Source organism: Enhydra lutris, unplaced genomic scaffold, assembly GCF_002288905.1.
Source record: "Enhydra lutris kenyoni isolate GAN:26980312 unplaced genomic scaffold, ASM228890v2 scaffoldscaffold15, whole genome shotgun sequence".
Taxonomy (NCBI): domain Eukaryota; kingdom Metazoa; phylum Chordata; class Mammalia; order Carnivora; family Mustelidae; genus Enhydra; species Enhydra lutris.
The window spans coordinates 59,393,943-59,417,534 of NW_019154099.1; the positions used below are offsets into that span (position 1 = coordinate 59,393,943).

At 45.0% G+C, this 23,592-nt stretch overlaps 1 protein-coding gene across 1 annotated transcript in view; it reads left to right on the forward strand.

Annotated features, from left to right (window-relative positions):
* Window positions 1–10,203, forward strand: part of LOC111147133 (TNF superfamily member 13b) — a 30,079-nt gene extending 19,876 nt beyond the window's left edge. The window contains exons 4-6 of the mRNA XM_022503035.1: window positions 6,176–6,288; window positions 6,371–6,521; window positions 9,597–10,203. Of these exons, the coding sequence (XP_022358743.1) occupies window positions 6,176–6,288; window positions 6,371–6,521; window positions 9,597–9,709 (377 nt within the window). The 3' untranslated portion in view covers window positions 9,710–10,203. The remainder of the gene's footprint in view (window positions 1–6,175; window positions 6,289–6,370; window positions 6,522–9,596) is intronic.
* Window positions 10,204–23,592: the final 13,389 nt, after the last annotated feature.

Sequence of the window (23,592 nt, forward strand, 5' to 3'; positions counted from 1 at the left end):
AATGCAAATGTTAGTCTGATTGAGAGTCCCCTGCTCAGTTCATCACTTCCATTTCTTTTCTTTCTGCTCCTCAGACCGGATAAGTTTAATTGTTCTATTTTCAAATTTGTGGATTCTGCCTTCTGCCTACTTAATTTGCTCTGTAACCTCTCTACTGAATTCTTTATTTTAGCTATTTTACTTTTTAGCTCTCACGTTCTGTTTGGTTCCTTTTTTAACAAAATATTTTTTATTTGTTTACTAATAGTGTCTGTTTGTTTATACATAATTCTCCTAGTCTTCCTAAGCTTTTTGTCTATCGTTTCCCTTTGCTCTTTAAGCATATTAAAAGATGTAAATCTTTGTCTAGTAAGTTTAACATTTGGGTTTCCTCAAAATGGTTTTGCCAATTTCTTTTTTTCCCTGGGAATGGCCCATAATTTTCTGTTTGTTTTGTTTGCTTTTGTCAGTCTGCTGTCCCTTGTTCCAGAAGGCTATGTGTAGTAGACATCTTTAAAGTTTTTGATCGACACCAGGCTGGGGATTTGCTCCTATCTGAAAGAAATCTCCAAGCAAGGGCACCAGGGGTGGGAGGGAGCAGTCAGTAAGACATTTGACTCTTGGTTTCTGCTTGGGTTGTGATCTTGGGGTCATGTAATCAAGTGACACATCAGGCTCTATGCTCAGCACGAAGTCTGCTTAAGACTCCCTCTCAGTCTCCCTCTCTCCCTCCCTGTTCTCTCTCTAAAATAAATAAATCTTGAAAAAAAATGAAAATAAAAAAGAAAGAAAGGAAGGAAGGAAGGAAATCTCCAGACAGGGCAAAATGCATAGCCACAATGATTTGAGAACAAAGTAAGTATTATACTCAATAGTTCCAGCAAGGTGCCCCCTAGAACTCAGGGCTTCATCTCCCTAGCTTCTGCTCTATTGGAGAATGGGAGATGGCAAGTGTGTAAGCAAAAATACAATACTTCCTTACTGAAATTTAACAGCCTTTTTCTTTTTTTCATTAAGTACTGTCTTGGGTGCTGTAAGTTTTTTTTAATTAGATTTCATATATCCAAAGATGTTGATTCTGTAAGTTTTGCTAGCTTAATTGCTATTCCGGTGGAGGGACTGATTATTTGAGCTTTCTACTCTGCCATTTTCTATGACATTACTCTGACATCTATAATTACATCTTTAGGGAATATCTATTGACCACTCTGGTCTAGAATAAAATTAATATGATTCCTCTTAATTCTATATATTCCTCCTCTCCCCTACCATACATTTTTGGGGTACCAATGTTATATTTCTAAATGTTATGTATGTACTATTAAAATATTTATGTTTCTATCCATTGAGGTCAACTTTAATACACAGCCCTGGAGCCCCAGGTATTACAAATGAGGCAGTTGAATGAATTTACTACCAATATTTTTCCTCCTCTACTTCTCTCAACATGGAAATTTCCTGGACTGTGAGTTTGCCGGAGACTTCTGTGTGCATATGAGGGCTTCTTCACCATTAGGGAGTTGATTCTTGCTGGTTCTTTGTAAGTTGACCAATGCCAGGACCTGTCACTGTTTTCTGGCTGCCCCCCTCCCCTTCCACACCCAGCCCCAGTGTGAGCCCCTGACTTTTGGCAACCTGTCCAGCTACTCGGGAGAGCATGCATCTGTCTGCTGCTTTCACATGACCCAATAGGAGGTAAAAAAAGACAGATGTTATTTCCACAATCGTGTTGATAGCAGAAGTCTCTTGTTTGTTTCTGTCTTGCCATCTAATTATTTCATATAGGCAATGATGAACTTTACTTTCAATGTCCCAGTAGAATTTTAACACTTGATGACTCCCTTCTTGAAATACATGCTGCCCTTGGTTTATTTCTCTAATCATTTCCTTACCCTTTGGGACATTCCTTTTTAAATTTCTTTGCAAACTACTCTTAAATGTATTTCCTCAATATAGATGTCCTTCAGTCCTCCAATACAATCTTATTCTCTTTTCATTCTTCTTTTTCCTTTGGCGCTTTTCAGTGCTCCTATGTCGTCACTTAGCATGTATGTGCTGATGGTTTAAACGTAGATCTTTAGCCCAAACCACTTAGCTCCAAGCCCATATATACTCTGTCTTTTTAACATCTCTTCCTTCAACTTGGTGACATCTCAGCCTTGACCGTAGGACTTGTCCCCACATTTCCTCCTCTAGCAATCCTATTCCAGTGAGTGTGACAACTGTGTCCTCAGTTGTTTCAGGCAGAATTTTGGGTGTCATTCTTGTCTGTTCCCTCTGACTCAGTACATTAATCTCAAAACTCTGTCAGTTATTCCCCATGAACATACCCTGAATTAATCTATTCCCCTAAATTTCCATCTTCCCATCCTGGTACAGACCTCCATCATCTCTCCCCTTGGCTGGCTTCCCTGGCCCCCATTTTGTACCTTTTCTTGTCTGGTAACCACAGTGATTACAGCCCAACCAGGGCCTCCAATGGCCCTTCATATAAGTCAGCCTCCATGGCCCTGCCTGGCTGCTTGTGCTCTCTCCTGATTCCCCTGTTCTGTCCCAGCTACAGAATCACACCTGTCATAACTGTGGGTTTCCAGGCCAAAAAGCACTCTTTTATATTAAAAAAATTACTACTTCTTGAATTGGTTGACATAATCTGCCTTCTAAGAAAGTATTGTCATTATCTTATCCCCTAAAACTATTTTCAGCAGCTGTATGATACCAAGATTAAAAAATCAGAAAGGTAGCCAAATAGGATAGCTGTGATTGACAGCTGCTCTCTGTAGTGTTTTTTCAGTTACTGTGGGAGGTAACACCAGAAGTGTGGATGTTTGCAAGGAAATCTGTTCATAAAGTAAAATTAAAAAAAAAAAACAAGTATTCATGAAATGCATCTGATTTTTCTTTTTTTTTTGGTTCAAGATTTAATTGGGCATTTTTTTTATTTCTTAAAATTTATATTCAATTAGCCAACATATAGTACCTCATCTGTTTTGATGTAGTATTCAATGATTCATTGATTGCACATAACACCCAGTGCTCATCATATTTCTATAAAATGTTATCAATCTAAAATTTATGTTTTCATGTAAGTCAGATCACGAAAGACGTACTCTTCTTAAGAGCAGATGCTTTCAAATATGATATAAATTATTTTCACATGTTAATACTGGCATTCTGTTGATTTCATTTCAGTATTATTGTACACATCAATTTTAAGTTTTCAGGGACATTTAAATACCCCAACTATTTACAGCTCTGTGGAGCTGGGAGGTTCAGGCTTTATACACCACAGCACATCTGTGTTTAGCTGTGGACTAATGGAGATAAAGAGAAGCAGTAACTCTTGGAGTTTACTTACAAATTCTCAAATGTTTATTGGTGGTGATGCATTCTGGTTTAGAAAAGCATCCTCTGGAATGGGTTCTTCATGCATATTTTCTTGTCAGCCTTTATCCTAGTCTAGTTAGTGTGCTAAAAGTCTTGGTAAATTTTAAGATGTAGAAATGTTATAATATTTATGCTTAAGTTATAATCACTTTAGCTCTTAATGTATTGTTTCATCTGTTTTCTTAAAGGATCTGAGACTCACTCCGCATGTATTCCCCAGGTGCAGACCCCGGTCAGGGCTGTGTTCTTGGCATTTGGTTTCACGCAGCGTAGTCCACGGGTGTGCATGTGGGTGTATGTGTGTGTGCACTGTGTGTGTGCAAGGAACAGAAATACAGACAGTACATAAAAACCAGAGACCACGGACTGTCTCTTGTAAGAATATTTCCAGCAAGGTAGGATGAAATGCCAAAAGAAAATGTCAAGAGAACGTAAGAATGTACCTAATAACTACTTCTTTTGCTTTCTATTCTGACAATGTGGTAGTGAAAGTTGGCACGAACTGGCTCACTGATTTTGTAGATGTAAAGGAAAGCCTTTCCTAAAGAAACAGGAAATCAGTTTAAAGTACTGAAAAAAAAAAATGTGCGGCCAAGAAATATCTCCGGCCAGGATATAAGCAAGCGGGTTTGGAAAGGAGCCTTTCCCTTCACCTCCTGAGTATGTCCTACGTCTGTGGTAGCTTCCATCTCGCACAGTTCCAGCAACCAGCTCATGAAACCCTTTCAGAAATAAATGAGTACATAATATAATGCTTTTAAAATGCAACGGGATGCTTGTGGGCAACTGTATAGCACACCACCATTTTGAGTTAGTTTATGTCTAAAGTTGTCGTTAATTCAGTGACTCTTGGCTGCCTGTCCCCTAGAGGCATCATCTCAGCCCCCAGAAGGCAGCAGGGAGCTGACTTACATGGCCCCGAAGTCAGAGAGGTACCAGTCTCAGGCATGTGCTGTTTCGGAGGGAGAAAATGTGCTCACTGGTCAGAGCATCCGACCGGTGTTCTCAGGACCACGGGAGGCCCCTTTCGTCATCGGCTGCACCTCACAGCAGTAACAACATGAGAATTCATTTTCCCATGCTTTGGGCAGCCTGTGTTTAAAAATGCCGTGAGCACAGGATCTCACTTACACCAACGGAAAACGGTGGTATTGTCATCTTCCCACTGCCTTGCTGTTGTGTCAAAACGGGATGACAAGTTTGCCTCTGCGACGTGTCACTGAGAAGACCTTTCCTCCAGAGTCTGTCCCCTGCCAGTGGGGCACCGGAGGGCTTCCATCCAAGTCCAGTTTCCTCACGGGCCTTCCTGGGAACAGCAGAGCTGGGTGACCAGGCCTGCCGAGCACTGGGGGCCCTCCTCGTTCCCCATGGGAAACAGAGGCACGTCCTGTGAGCACACAAGAGGAGGGACGAGACCACCTGTGTCCACAGGCGTCTGTGGCTCCTTTTGTGGTCTCCCTCACAGCCGCCTGTCTTCCACCTGTAGGCCATGCCGACGTGGAGGGCTGTGGGAGGGAACGGATCTCAGATTCGCAGTGTCCTTTGCTTTGTGTGATCACCTCGGGCTCTTTACTTCTCTGAAGTGTTGAGAAAATATGGGGTTTTTGTTTTATTCTCTTCCCTCCTGAATCCTATTTGGAAAAAGCTCAGACATGATGGGTTTGGGGGAGCTAGCTGAGGCAGGGACGCTCACTCAACAGTTCCTACCATGCCACCCCCTGACAAAAATCCACAGGAAAGTTGTTCTTGAAACTCAACCTAGGACAAGTTGTTCTTCCCAGAGCTTCTGGCATATCGTCTTGTGGACCCTGAGTTTTATTATTTCCCTTTTTGCTGTGGCCGAGGTGAAGCCTGGGGACATGCGTTGTCCAGCATTACCTATTATAAGGAACATTTTAGATTGTTTTAGACCACAGTTTCATTTCACTGTTTTCTCTCCTTATATTACCACTTCCCTAATCTTCTTTTCACTTGTTTTATGCCATTTTGTTTATGCCCCCCACATTCTTAACCTAGCCTCAGTTTTACCCTTTACTCTGGTATTTTTACACAATGGTGAGAAATCCAGGAAATATTTAATGCTGTGAATTCACAGGAGAGGGTGTTTGTCCCTGAGCATGGTATTCCCACGCCAGAGTGGGTCCCCTCCTGTCCACCCATTTCTGTAGCCGCTGGCGGCTCTATGCCCCCTTCCCTGGACTCTTGTCCTTGCGGATCCCCCCCCAACCCCATGAAATCTGAGGGCTCACAGAGGAGAACATGTGTGCTGACCTGGAAGCACTTCAACTTGGATATCGCAGAGGACTATCGCCGAGTTCCTTGACCATGTCCTCGTAGAGGCTGTGTCTTGGGCCCTTCCATCGCTGCCCCTAAGCCCAGTTTGGTGTCTGGTGGGAGGGGCCTCTTTTCCTTCTTCCCCCATGCCCCTCGCTAAAGTTTCCCATCCTAACTCCGTCCTCTCCGGGAACCAAAGGAAAACCAGAAAACCTCTGTGAGTGTGTCATTCAGAGACATTTGGTCCGTTTGGTCCCATCCAGACCAGGCTTTCTGGTGAACGTCGCTGAAATACACAAGATTTGAAGAAAACACAGACTTTGCTTAAGATGTGCTGGCCCTCGGGTCCCCACATACTGAGGTGCAGGAGGTCGTGTGCCCAAAACCACTGGTGAAACACCAGGGGAATGTCCTGATGGTCTCCTTTGTCTCTTTTTTAAAAGACAAATTTCTCCTCTAAGTTTCAGACTCAGGTTTAGCGGCCGAGCAGACGTGAAAAACTGCTCTTCTCACCAGTGTTCTGTCTTCATCACAGGCGCTTACACGTTCGTTCCGTGGCTGCTGAGCTTTAAAAGAGGAAGAGCCCTGGAGGAGAAGGAAAACAAAATCCTGGTGAAGGAAACCGGTTACTTCTTTATATATGGTCAGGTAGGTTCCCTGCCCCCTGCTGCCTCCGCCCGTGTCTCCTGCTCTGCTCGCTTCTGACCCGTGTCTCTGGTTTATTCCTCAGGTTTTATACACTGATAGCACCTTTGCCATGGGACACCTAATACAGAGGAAGAAAGTCCATGTCTTTGGGGATGAATTGAGTCTGGTGACTTTGTTCCGATGTATTCAAAATATGCCTGAAACACTACCCAATAATTCCTGTTATTCGGCCGGTAAATAACAATTCTGTGTAAATAGAAGGACGGTTCTCGGTATGTTGTGTGGCATTTGTTCTCTGGAAGGATAAGCTAGCTCCTTTGAGTCGAAACGGATACAATCATTAGTAATCGTTTTATTGTTCTTCTGCACATGGAGAAGGGGCTGTAACGTGCTGGCGATCAGCACGGAGAGCAGTTCCAAACTGCATTTCCTTCGGTAGATAGCGCTGCCTAAGAACCCAGGGAATGATTACCATGTACCAGGCATCCTTGTCTTATACTGACCTGGGCTCCTTCGTCCGACCACCGCCCCCCACCACCCCCATTTAAGGGAGGCGGCATCTGAGACACAGAGAGGTAGCTGATGCTGTCCCAGAGGGCACAGCTTCCAAGTTCCAGAACCTGGATGAAACCAACAGGTCTGACCCCAGAGTAGGAGCCCCCAAAGCTTTTTTTGTTTGTGTTTTTGTTTTATGTGCTGCTGAAGACATGTCCTTGACGGAATCAAGGGTCCGGTCAGGCTGCCTGGTGGCTTTCTCTCCCTCTCCCTCTCCTTCAGGTGACATGTGCTGCACACGGACCAGACGGGTGACTTCGGGATGGGAGCTTGTAGGAGTGAGGCTCCTTCGGCTCGGGGCAGTGACGATGTGGAGAGAAAGGAAAGGGAAAGGGAGGACTTTGTTCCCATCTGGTCTTCGGGCTATTCTTGCAATAGAGTCTTCATTTTATTTTGGGGGTAAATTCATCAAAGCTGGTATGAGGGGAGAAAAAAAAACATACTAGCCTTGAAACACATTTATTCCTCTCTGGTGATTTGACACATCCACTGATGTGTAACTGGTTTAGCAGTCCGCTGGTGTCATTTAACCCTGAGGCACGTCTTCAGTTCCGTACAGTTCCCTGAAACACAGGCCCGAGGCCTGGCTGCCTCCTCTGAAGTCCTAAGTTTCAGAGGCGTTTGCTACCAAGTGCACGGTCACTCTTCAGGAAGGAAGGGAAACTGGGGGGGCTGTCCTTGTGGACCCGCAGCCATGAACAGCTGTAAGGGGATGATGAGGAAGTGTGTTGAATTCAAACTCCCTAGTTTTCATAAAGAGATGTTCCCCTGCGCCCAGCGATGACCAGCATCCTGGCGTTGCAGAAAACCCACAGAAAGGCGCGGCCGCCCCGTCTGGACTGATTCCAGGCACAGCGGTACTCAACACGGGCTGTGTCTGGTCATTGCCCTTCCGTGCTCCTGCCCTCTGCCATGCTTCCCTGGGGCCTCACCTTTGAAGACTATTTTATTGGACCTTTGGGCTGTGCCCCAGTGCCAGAGCTTAGGTTAGGTATGAGAACTGTTCTCCAGGACATTCCGGGTTGCAGTTCTCATCTGTTCTAGGACCAGTCTGCTTCAGACCAGTTAGTATAGAAGAGCCTGCCATGCTCCCATACATCATAACCTGGGAAAAAAAAGCAAATGGTCCCTTTGAAGAGCCCAGCTAACACCAAACACGGGTCTTACGCACAGCTGGATCTCGCTGTTTCCCTCTCAAATCGAGTGTCTGTCGTAGAAGTTACAGCTCAGCTGCTGCGATCTGGAAGGACTGAAAGAGCGAATAACTCAGAGTTAGAGTTTCAGACAGAACCTTCTTGAAAACTGTCAGTGCACACGGCCTTTACTTTGAGTTAGTATTACTTAATGCTCCGTGATCGACAGCCTTTGTCAAAATACTAGATTCTCTTCAGTCTCTATGATAACAACTGATCTATTCAACAAATAAATTCCAGCTTTTTTTTTTTTTACTGTTTCATGTAGTCATCAAATGCTTTGCTAATCCTAAAAAGTGTGCATATTACCCTTCGCAATACCTGAAACTATGTTCTTTTGTTTGTTGTCTGTCATAGTCCATGACAAAAAAACAAGATCCTTGGAGACAGAATCTTTTGTCATTCTGATCACAGCCCTGTGCGTGTCTAGAAAGCTGTCTGGTACATCGTAAGTTTCAATAAGTAAACACTGACTGGCTGTTGCCTGAGGAGATCTGGGTGCTTTAGGCCTGATGGATGTTAACATACATAACGTCGTTCGTGTAAACACATTTTCAGGGCATCTTCGTGAAAATACAACTGCTTTTTTAGATTGTTGGTTGAAAATAAGAACAACTTCAATAGTAATTTGTTTGTTACTTTCTTTGTTTCTTCTCCCCGGATCATCCTTTCTTCTCCGTCATCTTTGTCTTTTAAAACGGGTCCCCACGGATGTACCGAGGGTAGTTCCTGAATTGTATTCCGTGTTCCTGAATCACAGAACACATCCTTGTAAAATAGGCACATACAGATTTATTAGTTAGTTTTGAGAAGCTAAGTATTTTATTGCTTTTGATTATGAGGACAAATATGGTCATTTAAGGGAATGTGGAAACATAGAAGACTGTCAAAAATAATTCAAATGTCTCCTAACCCCATGGTCTGGACTCCAGAGAAAATCTATGTTAATGGATGGGCTTTGCTGATAAGTGGTGTTTTGTTTTTTTTTTCTTCCTAGTAATATACACATTTTATATGCACATTCAGTGTATATTTATGTGATATCTATGCAGTTTATACATCTGCATAGTGTGTGTGTACTTTGTGTATTCTATTTTGTATTTTTATTTAACATCGTTATTTTTTGTATTTCTATTTTGTTTTTATTTAACATCATTATTTTTTAACACTGTTATAAACATTTCTGTCAATAAAATGAAGCAAAACCACTTTTAACCACACAATATCCCAACGAGGGATGTGCTATGATTTAACTTTTTTTCTTCTTCAAATAAAACATTGGTTTCTGTTCAGAGTCTCCATCTTATAGACAGTAGGTGAGAAATACATTCATTTATATCTGCTGTCTTTCTGCTCATTTGCTTAGTTAGTTTGTTTGTTTTTAATTTGGTCTTAGGCCGGTAGAATTGTAACGGGTTTAGCAGTCCGCTGGTGTCCCGTGAAGTGTGAATGCCTATGTTAACATTTTCCCAAAATAACATCGTTTTATTTAGTGCACCCCCCACCCTGCCTCCCGCGCTGTACAACCACTCAACGTCCCTGTAAATCACTGTTTTCCAGGCATCGCGAAGCTGGAAGAGGGAGACGAGCTCCAGCTTGCAATACCACGGGAGGACGCGAAGATATCGCGAGATGGGGACGGCACGTTTTTTGGTGCGTTGAAGCTTCTGTGACCTACTTACACCTGCGCTGTGGCTGGATTCCTTCCTTCCTCTGTACCTCTAAGGAGAAGACACTTAACTGGAAATACCCAAAGGAAGAAAAACAGTAGTTAACTCGCCTTTTCTGGGAGCTACTTATTTTGATTCACTGAAACTAGACCAAAACAGGAAATTTAACAGACAACCACAGCCAAAGGGTGTCATGTGAATTACAAGAAACAGGGCCCCTTTAGGGAAAGAAAGAAAGTAGGCTTCTCGCTGCAATGCCATGTTGAACGACGTTGTCGTGGCTTCTTGACATGGAGGGAGCACAGGTTGCCAGGGGGCAATCGTCATTTCTTCCAAAATGACATTCCATCATGTCTGCGGGACATTAGGACATTCTTGGGAAATCTCAGCATCCAGCCAGAATCTTTACGTTAAATATGCCCCTCTCCTTTTGCAGTTAACATGGTGAGAAGTATTTTTTAAAGAAAGAAAGAAAGAAAGAAAGAAAAGAAAGAAAGAAAGAAAAGAAAAAGAAATCTTGCATTTGACATATGAAAAAGTAATTAAAAGCTTACACTGAAATATATTAAGCACTTGGACTTAAAATGCAGGTACTATTTAAATTCTTCCAGTTTACTTCAAGTCTGCCATTTTTATCTGTAATATTATATCACCTGGTGGACCACCAGACATTTTTTCACAGGAGGGAAGTCATTCTCTCTGGTGTCTACACTTAACATGCATTTTTTTTTTTCCTAGGTAATTTCAGTCACTTCAGAAACTTTACTGTGGGGTAATTCCAGTTCTTACATATGCGAGCATAGAGTGAAAAAATAGCTATAATTGTTCTTATGTAAAAATCAAATCTCCAATGGAAGTTAATGAATACCTTTATAATAATGGAATCTATTTGCCCTTTATTTCCTAATCTTCTGTTTTAAACTGCTGCTATTTATCCCAGCCTTTAAAACACACTCATGTTATTAGCTTTACGGAAGTTGAGCTGTCGTTAAAGTTCTTGGCGTCTGCAAAGGTGTTCGGTGCCTGGTGCTTGTTACATGGCTCTGGATACACCAGAAACATCACCCTTCTTTCCACCTAATAGAGAATCGTATTCACAAATGCTGTCACAACTGTCTTTATGACATCAATCTCCCTTGTTCTGCTTGTCTTTTTACAAAAAAGAATTTACTTCATTAAACAATTTCCTTCACCAGTTTAAACGGTAGGTAATAAAAATAGACCCAGGTCTAGATTCATTTTCTCCAGTCCACATTAGAATGTGTTTAAGAATATGCTCTTCCAAACAAAACAAAAGACAATTTGTACTTTGTGTCTAAGATGTCTAAGATGAAACGTTGTTTAAAACTCTGATTACCACAATTGTGGATCTTTTTGTTAAAATCAAATATATTTTCAAACTTGCTGTGTTACAATATTATAGTTAAAAAGTACAGGGAAAGCAGAAGCTCTGATCTAGGAGGTGAGTCATTGTCCTCATGTTGCTGCTAACTTGAATTGCAGAAGAGAAAATCTCAGTGCCTTCTGCCTGGCTTTTTGATGGAGTTTGCTTAACACCACTCATCTTTTCGTTTCTCTCCATGTAACTAAATGACGTTTTAAAAATTCAGTGCTGAGGTGTCTGGGTAGCACAGCGGTTGAGCCTCCGATTCTTTGTTTCAGCTCAGGTCACGATCTCAAGGTCATGGGATAGAGCCCCACATCAGGCTCCACACTCAGCGGGGAGTGTGCTTAAGTTTCTCCCTCTGCCCCTGCCCTTCCCCCTTCCCCTGCTGCGTGCACCTACACACACTCTCTCTCAAATAAACAAATAAATCTTTAAAAATAAATAAATAAATAAAATGCAGTGCATACCATAAAACATTATTATGTAATAGGCGTTAGGGTAGGAAACAAAGCATTTGAGATCATGCATAGCTTATATATTTCAAAAAGGATTTGTTCACATCAGTACTATAGATAGATATAAAAGAAGCAATTCTTGGAGCATCTGGGTAAAGAAGGTAGTGCTCTGGTTCAGCAGGCTTTCCCGTTAAGCCACTGTGCTCTACCTGGGTCTCCCGTGTTCCTCTTCAATGATTTAGCGCAGTCTGTGGGCAGATGATGCCTTCTGCCTCATAAAGTATCCTTAACTTTTAATTTGCTTTGAGTTTAAACCAGCATTGAAATGCAAACCCTGTTTTCCTCATGTGTGAAACTGTGAGGGAAGTCAGAGTGTAAGAGTTCATTTAGCAATGAGGAAACAGGACAAAGAGGAGGTAGTCCCATAGTGGGGAGAGTGGAAGGCGGGGTCTGCCCAGCAGCACTGGGTCCAGCATCTCCCTTTCCCTAGCTTTCTCCCAATTTACTTTAGGAAAAATGATGTCATAGTGAGATTTCCTATAACAGAACGTTTCTAAGGTTCACTGTATGGACCCAGACCCCAGACGGTTGTCTTATAAGCGAACTCAGAAAGGATGCTGGGAACTAAGTACTTGAGTGTTGACTTGCTCACCTGTGTGGGACAGAGGGACAAGCCAGCAAGCCCCCACGAAGTGACGGGAGCCCCACCTGGGCCCTGGAGAGACTGATGCTCCCTCTCAGCTGGGGTGCAGAGAAGGGATTGGTTTGGGGGACAGCAGCAGACTGTCAGAACTTACGGGATCCTATTGTAACTTGAGCTATGAATCAGGCTTGCTGTCCTGGGACTGAGGTTGTAACCCGTGAACGACGCACCAACACAGGCAGCTGATGCGTTTGCTTTGGCTTCTGATTTGCTAATATAAAAATCTAGATTTGTTTCATGAAAACAGGACATTTAAACTTTCTATGAATATTCTCCAAAAATATTTGGGGAAACCTATGTACACATTTCTGTTGGACTGACACCTAGAAGTCAAATAGTTGTGACAGAGGATGTGCCTACATTCAGCTTCAGTAAATACTACCAGAGAGATCTCTGAATGGTAAACAGTTAACGGAAAATTGCACCAAACCAGGCTGTTGGAGGCAACAACCCACTGGGCTAGTTTCTGGCAGTCCGCTGCAGCCATGTAGGCGAGCACTGGACTGCAGACCCCACAGGACTCTCTTTGTCCACCTGTTCTGTGCCTGGCCCCACACCAGGATGCTGGCAATTATCAAATAAATACATTTTACTGCTGATTACCTTTGGGCATATTTGCTTTCACAAATCAGTTCTGTAACTTTGTATGCATTGGGCTAAATTTTACAAACTAATCGTTGGTTAAAAGGAAGTGGCCCAAGGTCCCCAGTCTTGCTGATATCAGGGCAGCTGCTCCTTTGGGGTTCCTCATCTTCCATGGGTGAAGCACGGGAGTGAGGGGTCCCGTAGGGAGGTCAGCGATGCCACACCTGGGGGCTGTCCCTGCTCAGCTGTGGCCAGACCAACTTTTTAGGTTTGGTTTGAGGTCCTCACCATCACCACTGTCCTTATTCAAGTAAACTAAGTCTTCGGTTATTTAAAAATTAGTGCAATGAAATTATGTTTTAGATCATTATTAAGATTATTAAAAATAAAGACAATCAAATAAAATCATATATGCATATTAATAATGTAGCACAAGTATGGATTTCTTGCTTATATAGACTTATTTTACAATTTTATGTTGGTATAATCCTTACCAATACTTAGGGTGATATATTTAGAAGGTAGGATACCTTCTCTGCTCATGTAATTTCATGCATGTGGAAAGATGTGGGACAATTGTTATTTATTTTGTTATTTTATCTTTTTTTTAACGTCTTGCTGCAGTCACACACTGTATTTAAAACTAATCACAAAGATGGGAACTAATGGGCTTTCAGGAAGGAGAGGGGAGCTGTGTCTGATGCAGAAATGGTTGATATGATGTTGTGATATTGAACTGTTCATTGAGACCACCCAAGGGCTAGTTAACTTGTCATTTTAGAGGAATAAAGAAAGGAGAACTACAGAGCAAAGACAGTGATACACCTGGTATGCAAGAACAATTTCAGTGCCACTTTATCGCTCTACATAAAACTAGCAATAATTTTTTTCACAAATGCACATATGCACACACACACCATCACACACACTGCAACACAAGCATGTGTGCGCACACACACACACACACACACACACACTAGAAAGCAGCTCTTCTAGAGCACTCTGGAGGCTCCTAATCTTGGTTTAATCCTCTGCTGCTCCGTCTTGAGATTTGTAATAACTTTTGAGCGAAGGGTCTTGCATTTTTGTTTTGCCCTGGGCTCTGCAGATTAGGGAGTGGTCCCGCTTGAAGCTCTTGGAGAGAAGGACAGGATGGCAAGTAAGGGCATGTCTCTAAGGCTGTGCCCTGGAGTTCAAGGCCCTGGCAGGCTGTTTGTTCACTGGTTGTATCCTTTAGGATCTGGGGATAGCAGTACTGCTGAACCCCCCAGCGGCCGGGAGAAACAGATGAACACGTGAAAACACCTAGCAGGGCACCTGGCACCTTACACGTGCTAAATGTCGTTGCTTGAAAGATACACACACACACACACACACACACACACACAGAAGGGAAGGATTGCAAATGGAATTCGAAAGAAGTAAAGAGATGTGCACTGTTTGGCTTTATTTTAGCAAAAGATCCAAAAGCTCAATCTGGTTTTGTTGTTTGGTTTTAAGAGATCTTGAATAGACCAAAAATAAAAAGAGAAGAAAGAAAGGAGAACCAGAAAGCACCTACCCGCCCCCCTCCCCCCCCCACCCGACCTCGGGCTGGGGAATGCCACTGTCTATCCTCCTTCAGTCCCAGGACACCTGCCTCTACTTTACAGAGCCCTGAGACAGAAAGCAGCTCTGACTACATCCTGCCCTGAAGGCTAAGTATTTCCAGGATTTACAGGACGGGTGGGGCAAGAGTGTCAGTGTAGGAGCCAAGGCTTTCCTAAATTTAACCCCATTGGAGTCAAAGAACCAGGATCCCGGGATCAGGTGGGAGTGGCTAGAAAACGTCGTGGGGGAGGGGGGTGTTGAGGAGAAAGAAAACGCCCGCAGGAAAGAGACTGCCGGGCTCTGGGGATGCCCATCCCAGTCCCACTTGGAGGTGTGAGCAGGGACAAAGGACTCTGGGACTCAAGGGACAAGGGACTCTGCCCGTACCCCCCAGCCTCGCCCCCCACAGGGTTCCCTCCAAATGCTGAGAAACAGCTGACCCTCCTAGCTGGTCTCGCCAGGGAGGGCGCGACCTGTGGGGCCCGCGGGCACCCACTGGGGCAGGCGAACACTCAGTGCGAGCGGGAGTTATGCGGACATGAAAATAGCCGCATTGGATCTGCCTTTCAGACACGTCAGCTGCTTCCTACATGGCGCTCTGACTCCCTTGGAAGTTAAGAGGAACTGATTACTTGTCAAGTAACCTCCGAGCCGGCAGGGCTGTAACCTCCCAGCGGGTAGGGACCTCCCAGCGGGTAGGGCTGTAACCTCCGAGCCGGCAGGGCTGTAACCTCCGAGCCGGCAGGGCTGCCCAACGGGAGTCCAAAAACCGCAGCGAGAGCGCACAAGAGGTTTGCAAAGCAGCATGGCCTGCCCAGGACTCCTGTCCGCCACCTCGGAAGGCGGTCCTCTGGCCTCGGAGCAAACGCCCGTAGGGAAGGCAATCCGCTTCCGCGTGGCCCTCCGCGTGGCCCTCCATGTGTCCCTGCGACCTGCGCTCCGGGAACTGGCCTCACCACGTGTCCCGAGAGAGAGAGATGGGCGCGCATGCGCCTCCCAGGCGAGAGGGGCGGGGTGGGCATGCGCTGGAAGGGGGCGCATGCGCAGCACAACGCCTCGCCAGGCGCTCAGCTGCTGCTGCTGCTGGTGCAGGCTGGGAAGCCGCGGGTGTCTTCGTTGCTGAAACTTCAGACTAATTGGGGTCCTGGCTGCTGCCCCGTGGGGTCCTGGGGAGTGTGTTCCACAGCCTCCGGGTCCGCATAGGCGGTGAGAGAGCCCCGCACTCCTCCACACCGCACCCCGGGTGGAAAATAGGGACGCTCTCCGGTGACGAAGCCTGAAGAAAGTGGAAATTCGTGCGCGAGAAGGACGCCCCCAGACACACACACGGGATCGGGAAAGCTGAGAGGAGGAGGGACGGAGGGAAAAAGGAAGGAAGAAACGTTTCCGACACGTAAGGACCTACAGGATCAAGTCAGAATCAGTGGGTAGAACTTAGAGAATTTCGTTCTTTAAAAAAAAAAAAAAGTTTATTAAGGTACAAATTACATAGTATAAAAGTTACTCGTATGAAGTGCGAAATTCAATTTTTGTTTTTAAATGAATTTGGAGAGCTGTATAGAAAGGTACAGAATTTGGTTAAAAATATTAGGAACTTGAGATTATAGTGCCAGGAAGGAAGGGGAGGGGCTCCGGGGAAGGTTAAAATAACAACAACCTTTTATTTATTTTTTTAAAAAATTTTATTTACTTGACAGAGAGAGATCACAAGTAGGCAGAGAGGCAGGTGGGGGAGGGAGTGGAAGCAGGCTCCCGGCTGAGCAGAGAGCCCGATGCGGGGCTCGATCCCAGGACCCTGGGACCATGACCCCAGCGGAAGGCAGAGGCTTTAACCCACTGAGCCACCCACGCGCCCCCGACAACAACCTTTTAAAGAAAACGTGTGAAGCACCTTTTTAAATGTTAGGATAGACTTGGGCTTATGAGATGACAAAGGGAGCGCAGAAGTGTCTAGAAGTGACCCCCTCAGGTGCCCCCACCGTTCGTGTCCCGGTTTCTCACATTCTCACAACCAAGGAGGGACCTCCCCCCACCCCTGCTTGTTCCCATGAACCGAGCTCATCCGGGTCTAGGATTTCATTCGGTTTCCGCAGCTGTTCCTTCGCTTTCCAGAACCCAGTCCAGGCCGTGCCTTCCGCCTCCCGCGCTCAGTCTCCTCACCTGCCTGTCTGGGCTGAGCTCCTCAGACTTTCCTTGGTTTCGTGGTCCCGCAGTTTGAGGAGTGTCGGCCAGCTGTGCTGTTCTGCGGGACGTCCCTCCGTCTGGGTTTGCCTCGGGGTTTTCTCATGTTGGAACAGTCGCTGTGCCTTTGCGGGAAGAATCCCCCCTTCACATCCTGTCAAATCAGATGCACCACCACCTGCCCGAGTAGTGTCCGCCAAGATGCCAAGGGACCACTTTTAAACTCACATATTTCCTGTCATCGTGAAACTGTTAACTATGCATGCTACATTTATTTGGAAACGAACCCACAAAATGTTCATTTTAGGCAAGAACCGTCCCGCCTTTGCCTGGTTAGATGTTATACCCCCGTGTAACCACTAGAGGGAAGCACTAGAACAATGAGCGGACAGGTGCGCCTTATACTCCGGTGAAATTAGTGGTGTTAGTCACCATAAAATATATTATTAATTTTTGATGCATAACACAATAAATAATTTGATTCTGAGTTTAAAAATCAGTGAATTAAAATTAAAGTAGGTGAATTTTAAGTTTGTGTTATTTTTTTTAAAAATTGGTCAAGGAATAAAATGTCTTAATAAATTAACTCTGAAAATTACCTTCTCAAATGAAATTTTCACGTTTTGTACAAAAAGAAATAAAAATAAAAGTAAAGAGAGAAATATTAAGAGTGATAAAACCGGAAACTGGAAAAACGTTCAAAGACAAGCCAAACCCTGCTAAACCCTGTTACTGTTTCCTCAAATCATATTCAGTTTCAACAAAAAGGTGCAGTATCACAATTTCTACTCTGTTCTTGCGTGATGAGCATCGACTCCTGTTGAACTGTAGGAAATGGTTTACAAACCTGGGAACTTTGGCGAAGGTAGAGTCCCGGAGAGTCAGGGCAGAGGGAAAGAATAATGACAAGGAGAGAGGAGGGAAGGAAGCTGTAGGTCAGGCTCTCTCTCCCAGGCTGGGTTGAACAAATCTCTTCCTATCTCTGACTTCTTAATTAGGAGATGGTTAATGATATATTCTGATGCCAGCACATAGCAGACTACCTCCGTTATATTCACTGTACTGGACCAGTTTGCATGCATTTTCTAATTTTGATTAAAAAATCAACAGAGTATTTTTAGAGCAGTTTTAAGTTTGCAGAAAATTCAGCAGAAAACGCAGGGTTCCTGTACACCGAGTCGCCACCTCCCTAATCCCCCTGTGTTTAACTGACTGGGTTAGTGTGGCGAATCAGCGACAACGGATGAACACACACTGACACACGATTATTAACTAAAGAGCACGGTTTACATTAGGGCTCAACCTTGGTGTTGTAATCCACAGGTTTGGACAAATGGGCGATATCATGCAGTATGGGTGTCTGCAGTATGACACGGAATCTTTCACGGCCCTGAAGGTCCCCTGTGCTCCCCCTGCTCACCCCTGCACACCCCAAACCCCTGACAGACCGCTGATCTTTTTGTCTGCGTAGTTTTGCCTTTTCCAGAATGTCAGAGAGTTTGGATCACACCCTCCGTAGCCTCCTGAGACTGGCTTCTTTCACTTAGTAATGTGCCCTTCAGGTTCACCAGGCCTTTTTGTAGTTTGACGGCTTGTTCCTTTTTGCTTCCGAGTAATATTCCACTGTCTGAGTGATCCCGTTCTTCTGTTTACCTCTTGAGGAACATCTGAGTTGCTTCCAGATTTTAGCAATTGTGAACAAAGTGGCTGTAAACATTTATGTGCAGATCTCTGTGTGGAGATACATTTTCAGCTCATTTGGGCCTGTGGCAAGGAGCACTGTTTCTGGAACATACTGGTAGGAGTACGCTTAGCTTCGTAAGAAACCACCGAGCTGTCTTCCAAAATGGCGGCACCATTTGCCTTCCCAGGGGCCATCAAGGAAGATTCCTGTTACTGACATCCTCGTCCAGTATTTCTTGTCAGGTTTTCGCCATTTAGTGGGTGAGGAGAGTTATCTCCCCTGCAATTAGTTTGCAGTTCCCTCAGGACACGGGACATGGAGCACCTTTCATACAGCCGTTTGCCATCCGTTATCCTCTTCGGCGAGGTGTCTGCTGAAATCTTTTGTCCACTGGCCAATTGGTACGTTCTTTTTCTAATAGTTGAATCTTAAAAGCTCTGTATATCTTTTAAAAATATTTTATTTATTTATTTGACAGAGAGAGACACAGTGAGAGAGGGGAACACAAGCAGGGGGAGTGGGAGAGGGAGAAGCAGGTGCCCTGGTGAGCAGAGAGCCCAATGCAGGGCTCGATCCCAGGACCCTGGGGTCATGACCTGAGCCGAAGGCGAGGCTTAACGCCTGAGCCACCCAGGCACCCCAGCTCTGTGTGTATTTTTAATATAAGTCCTTTATCAGATATGTGTTTTGCTAAGATTTCCTTCTGGGCTGTGATTTCTCTTCTTATCCTCTTATCTATTTTATTTTTTGCAACAACTCTCTGATGAAGGGGTTATGGTCATTAACTGGGGAAACTGGGTCCTGGAGAATTTCTGTATCTCATCCAAACTCTCAAACCCTACAGTGCAGCAGATCTGGAATGTGAGCCCAGATGGGGCAGAGCCTACTGAACTGACCACTTCTTTGCTCCCATACTCAGTGCCTATCATCTTTGCAAACAGGCCATTGGTGCTTGGCTGAGGTCACTTAAGACACGGAGACCCCGACACTTGTCCATCTGCCTTCCACAGTACACAGGCTTCTGATGCTTCCTTAGAAATGTGGTGAGTTAGTGCTACTAGGTGCTTAAAAGTAGACTTTTAAATACTGTAAAATCAAATCCAGCCTAGAAAGAGTTGCTTTTAGACCAACAGTGGGGATTTTTCAATATCAGAGAAGAGAATGGTTTCCGGAAAGCTTGCATGAAATTCCACTAAAAGTTAAACAAGGGGATTTTAGTGGTTTTCTTGAAAGAAATGAAAGTGAATCTTCAGGAGAGGAGGCCTGGGGCTAACCAGCCTTATTTTAGATCACTTTGGTCTGGAAATTTCCAGGGAGAGAGCTATAACATCCACTTAATCAAACACAGAAGAAAATGTGGATGAGCAGCAGTGTGAATGCATTATCAACTAGGCCAACTTTTCTAAAAACAAAACAAACAGAGAGAGAGGAAGAGAGTAGAGGACCTGGAAAGTGAGTTGGGGGTGAAGGGACATGGTGCCCTCAAATATTGGAAATGTTTCTTGAGGAAAAAGCACCTGTTCCTTCGTCCTGCAGAACTCCGGAGTGCACGGCGAGGCTCCATGGGAGACAAATTTTTCTTTCCACACAAGGAAAAACAATTTTTTTTTTCTGGAGATACAGCTGCCCCTGTGTGGAATCAGCTACCCTGCCATCAGTCAGAGAGTCCGGCGGATGAGCGTTTCCCGCACTCCCTGTGGAGCTGAGCCCACCGTCTAATCTGCAGCCCTCGGCCCTCCGGTCTGGGCCAGCGGCAGAGGGCAGAGGCCCAGGGGAAGAGGCCGGGCTTCCACGGCTGAGCTGGGGCCTGTGAGCATGGAGCCCAGAGCCCCCAGGCAGCAGGTAGAGTCACTGTGGGAGTTGGGAGAAAGAGAGAAGGCATATTATTGCCAGCAGTTCTGATGACAAAGAGAATCCTTTGTGTGCAGTCTGCTGAGGAGAGGGAAGGAGGGAGGGAGCATTCAGCAAGCGCCCAGCCCAAGTCCTGGATCCCGAGAGGGGGAGGTGTAAAGATAGAGAGGAGGGAGGGAGGTAAGGACCAGGCTGGGGACGGTGGGATCCTGCGTCACAGGAGAAAGATAGCTTTAGATTTGCTTTATCTGAGGCCTCGGGTATAACCTAAGGACAGAGCAGGCAGGAGGCAGAGAGAGAAGGAAGAGCAGCGCTGTGCCCCTGAGAGAGGGGTGGGGCCAGGGAGGCCTTGCTCTTCTTGTCAGGTAGGAGATGCTTGCAGACTGCCCTGAGCCTGCTCTCAGGGAATGTGCTCAGGTGTCACTCTCTGGGGACCAGCCGCCCACACTCCACCTGCTGGCGGCTACCTGCCGGAGAAGGGGAGGGGGGCTCCTGTCTCCCTGCCCTCCACGCTCCTCCCCACCCTTCCTCCAGCAGCAAGGCCCAGCCCTGGAAGGATTTGGGCTCCTTTGCCTCCCCTGTCCTTTAAATCAGTGGGAAGATGCTGAGGGCCTGTGACTGTCTTTACTTTCTGAAGGACCCAGTGGTCCTATTTTCAAACAGTTAAATAAAAGCAAAGGCAAGATCACTCAGAGCAAATGTTTTCGTGACCAGGGTCATGACATGTCCACAGTGAGATGTAGGAACTGGGGGAGGCCGGTGGGTCCTTCCTCCTCCAGGCCCAGGCCCCGTCCCTGCTTCCTTTCACTTCTAATTAGCTTTTCAGTTTCATAATGAATTAAATTTAATAGACCCTGATCCTAGAGACAGCCTCGTTGCCTTTCCCTGGCTTTAGTCTGAACTGAACTAGCCATGCGTCCCCAGGAGTCAACGGGTTTATCCGTATTGTGAATCGTATGAGTCATATACTATCAAAGATGAGAATTTAATGGTTGTGTTATTAAATCTGAAATATTATAATTTTAATGATTGTGTTATTCATATTAATCTCGGAGTTCCAAATCATCGATTTTCTTTTAAATTAACACACCAGACCAAAACAATGAGACAATACGGGGCATAATTGATATTTCAAGGCCCATACCCATCCTGTGCTTTAATTAAAGGAAACCTGTAAATCTGCACCCACACGCTCTTCTCTCAGCTTACCAGCTGTGAATTAATAACGCTGACACAGCGTGGGGATGGAGTCCCTTCTATTTTGCTGTGTTTCATTCAACTTTGAGTACTAGTGCATCTGTTTGACTCTGAAGTCCCTTTAGCCATGAAGATTTCCCATCTCTCTCCATTTGGGATTGCTTATGCCTTCCTCTGAAATGAGACGGAATTTCATTTCCACATTTTTGATGTATCTTCTGACATTAACTTAAAGAGCAGCGTGGAGCCGTGGCAGGAGCATAGGGTGTCGAGCCCCACGGAACTGGTTTGCTTTCCACCCACGTGACTGGTGGAGGGCGTCCCGCAGCAAGCCTTGAAGTTCTGTGATGCTCTGTTTCTTGATCTGCACAGAGCTGGTGTGGGTATCAGGGATCCACTTACATGACACGCCTCTCCGTCCTGCCCACCGTGGCTGTGGCATCATCTACGCCTACGGGTCCTCTGTCACTAGGCTGGTGCTGATCAGGGAGGGCAAAGGCAATCACTACTTACCTTTCTACCACCATCGCTTAGCTTGGTGTTTTGCTTATAAAAGTTGCCAGTTTATGTTTCTTGATTGAGGAAACTAATTGTTGAGGAAATGGAGTGTCTTGTAGACCCTTACTTAGGGGAAACCAGGAAAATCACATTCTTACCTTGTGCCCATTCCTTTCTGTGTGTTAATGTCAGTTTGTAAAGAGAAGGCACGTTCACTGTGCATCATCTAAGGTCTTATTGGGAGGATTAACATACTTTTTACACTTCAGGTAAACAGAGGGAATTAAGAGTGCGCGCGCTGTGGCCTCCTGTACCCACAAGCCTCCTGGGGTCAACACAGCAGGTTGACAGCCCTTGGCAGGAAGCTTGTAACAAAAATGACTCCAGCTGAGTCACCATTTGGATAACAACGATTTGCTGTAAAGATTTGATGATACTGTCTTTGTCCCTAATGGATAAGCTTTATGAGAGGTTGTGACGATCATTTCTCTCATCTCTGTTCTTGGATTTAAATGTCCTAGAAAAGGCCAGCTGGTGAAGAGCTGTAACTATTGAATTGAATTAGGTTGAATTAGGAATTAGGTTGAATTAGGAAGCTTAGAGGGTGTGTACTGGGCTTACTTTCCCCTCTTCTCTGTGCATACCCTGTCCCTCCGCAGTTTCTGGTAAGGATGGGAATGACAATCAGAAGTAGTCATAGTCAGGGGGCTTCTGTTACAGGATCTCTTATGATGTCTTCACTAAAGGACTAAGTCTCTGCTAGACAAAACCCCAGAAGAAAACAACTATAGAATCTGGACATGCACACAGACATGTCCTGGAGGCTGGTGGTGGGAGAGGAGGAGCTGATAGACGCCCGCAGGGGTGAGGGGGGTTCGCGCTTGCTTGGACAAGGGGAGATGGAACTATATCGGGAACTTTCTCTGGGAGGTGTGGGGCACATGTAGAAAAAGCCAGTCTTATTCTCTAGGAAGTTAGAAAAGAGCTGATAAAACGCAGCTGCTGAGGAGAGCCAGGAATGTTGAAAGGAGAAGTCTGGGCATGATGTGTGTAGCCGACCTGCCCACATCTCTCTCGGACCCTGACCGTTGCATGCGAAGAACAGACTCAAAGCACAGAGCTGAAAAGAAAATACCTGAACGGAGACCAGACCTCTGTCCAAGACACAGTTTTGTGGTTCAAACTCAGCAAACACCATTTTGTGCCACTCCTGAAATCCCTCAATCCACGCACCTAAAGATTTGAATGCCGTTGCGTGGGAGTATTTCCTGATAGAAAAGAAACATGGTGGTACACGAGCATCAGAAAGGCCTGATTTGACAATAACTGAGAATTTCGTCTGTTTTGTAGGTTCATCTATTTTCAATTCACTTGATCTTTTTTATTTTTCCAGTAAGCAGCTTCAAAAGAAAAGTGCTACACTAAATTATCTTTTAAGATTTTCGTGGCAGGTTGTTGGTGGATTCAAAAGTTGTGGAATTATTTTTTATTCCCTCTACATAATTATTTTTTCATGTATTTATTTTTATTATTTTATTTTATTTTTTTAATTTATTTTCAGCATAACAGTATTCATTGTTTTTGCACCACACCCAGTGCTCCATGCAATCTGTGCCCTCTCTAATACCCACCACCTGGTTCCCCCAACCTCCCACCCCCCACCCCTTCAAAACCCTCAGATTGTTTTTCAGAGTCCATAGTCTCTCATGGTTCACCTCCCCTTCCAATTTCCCTCAACTCCCTTCTCCTCTCTAA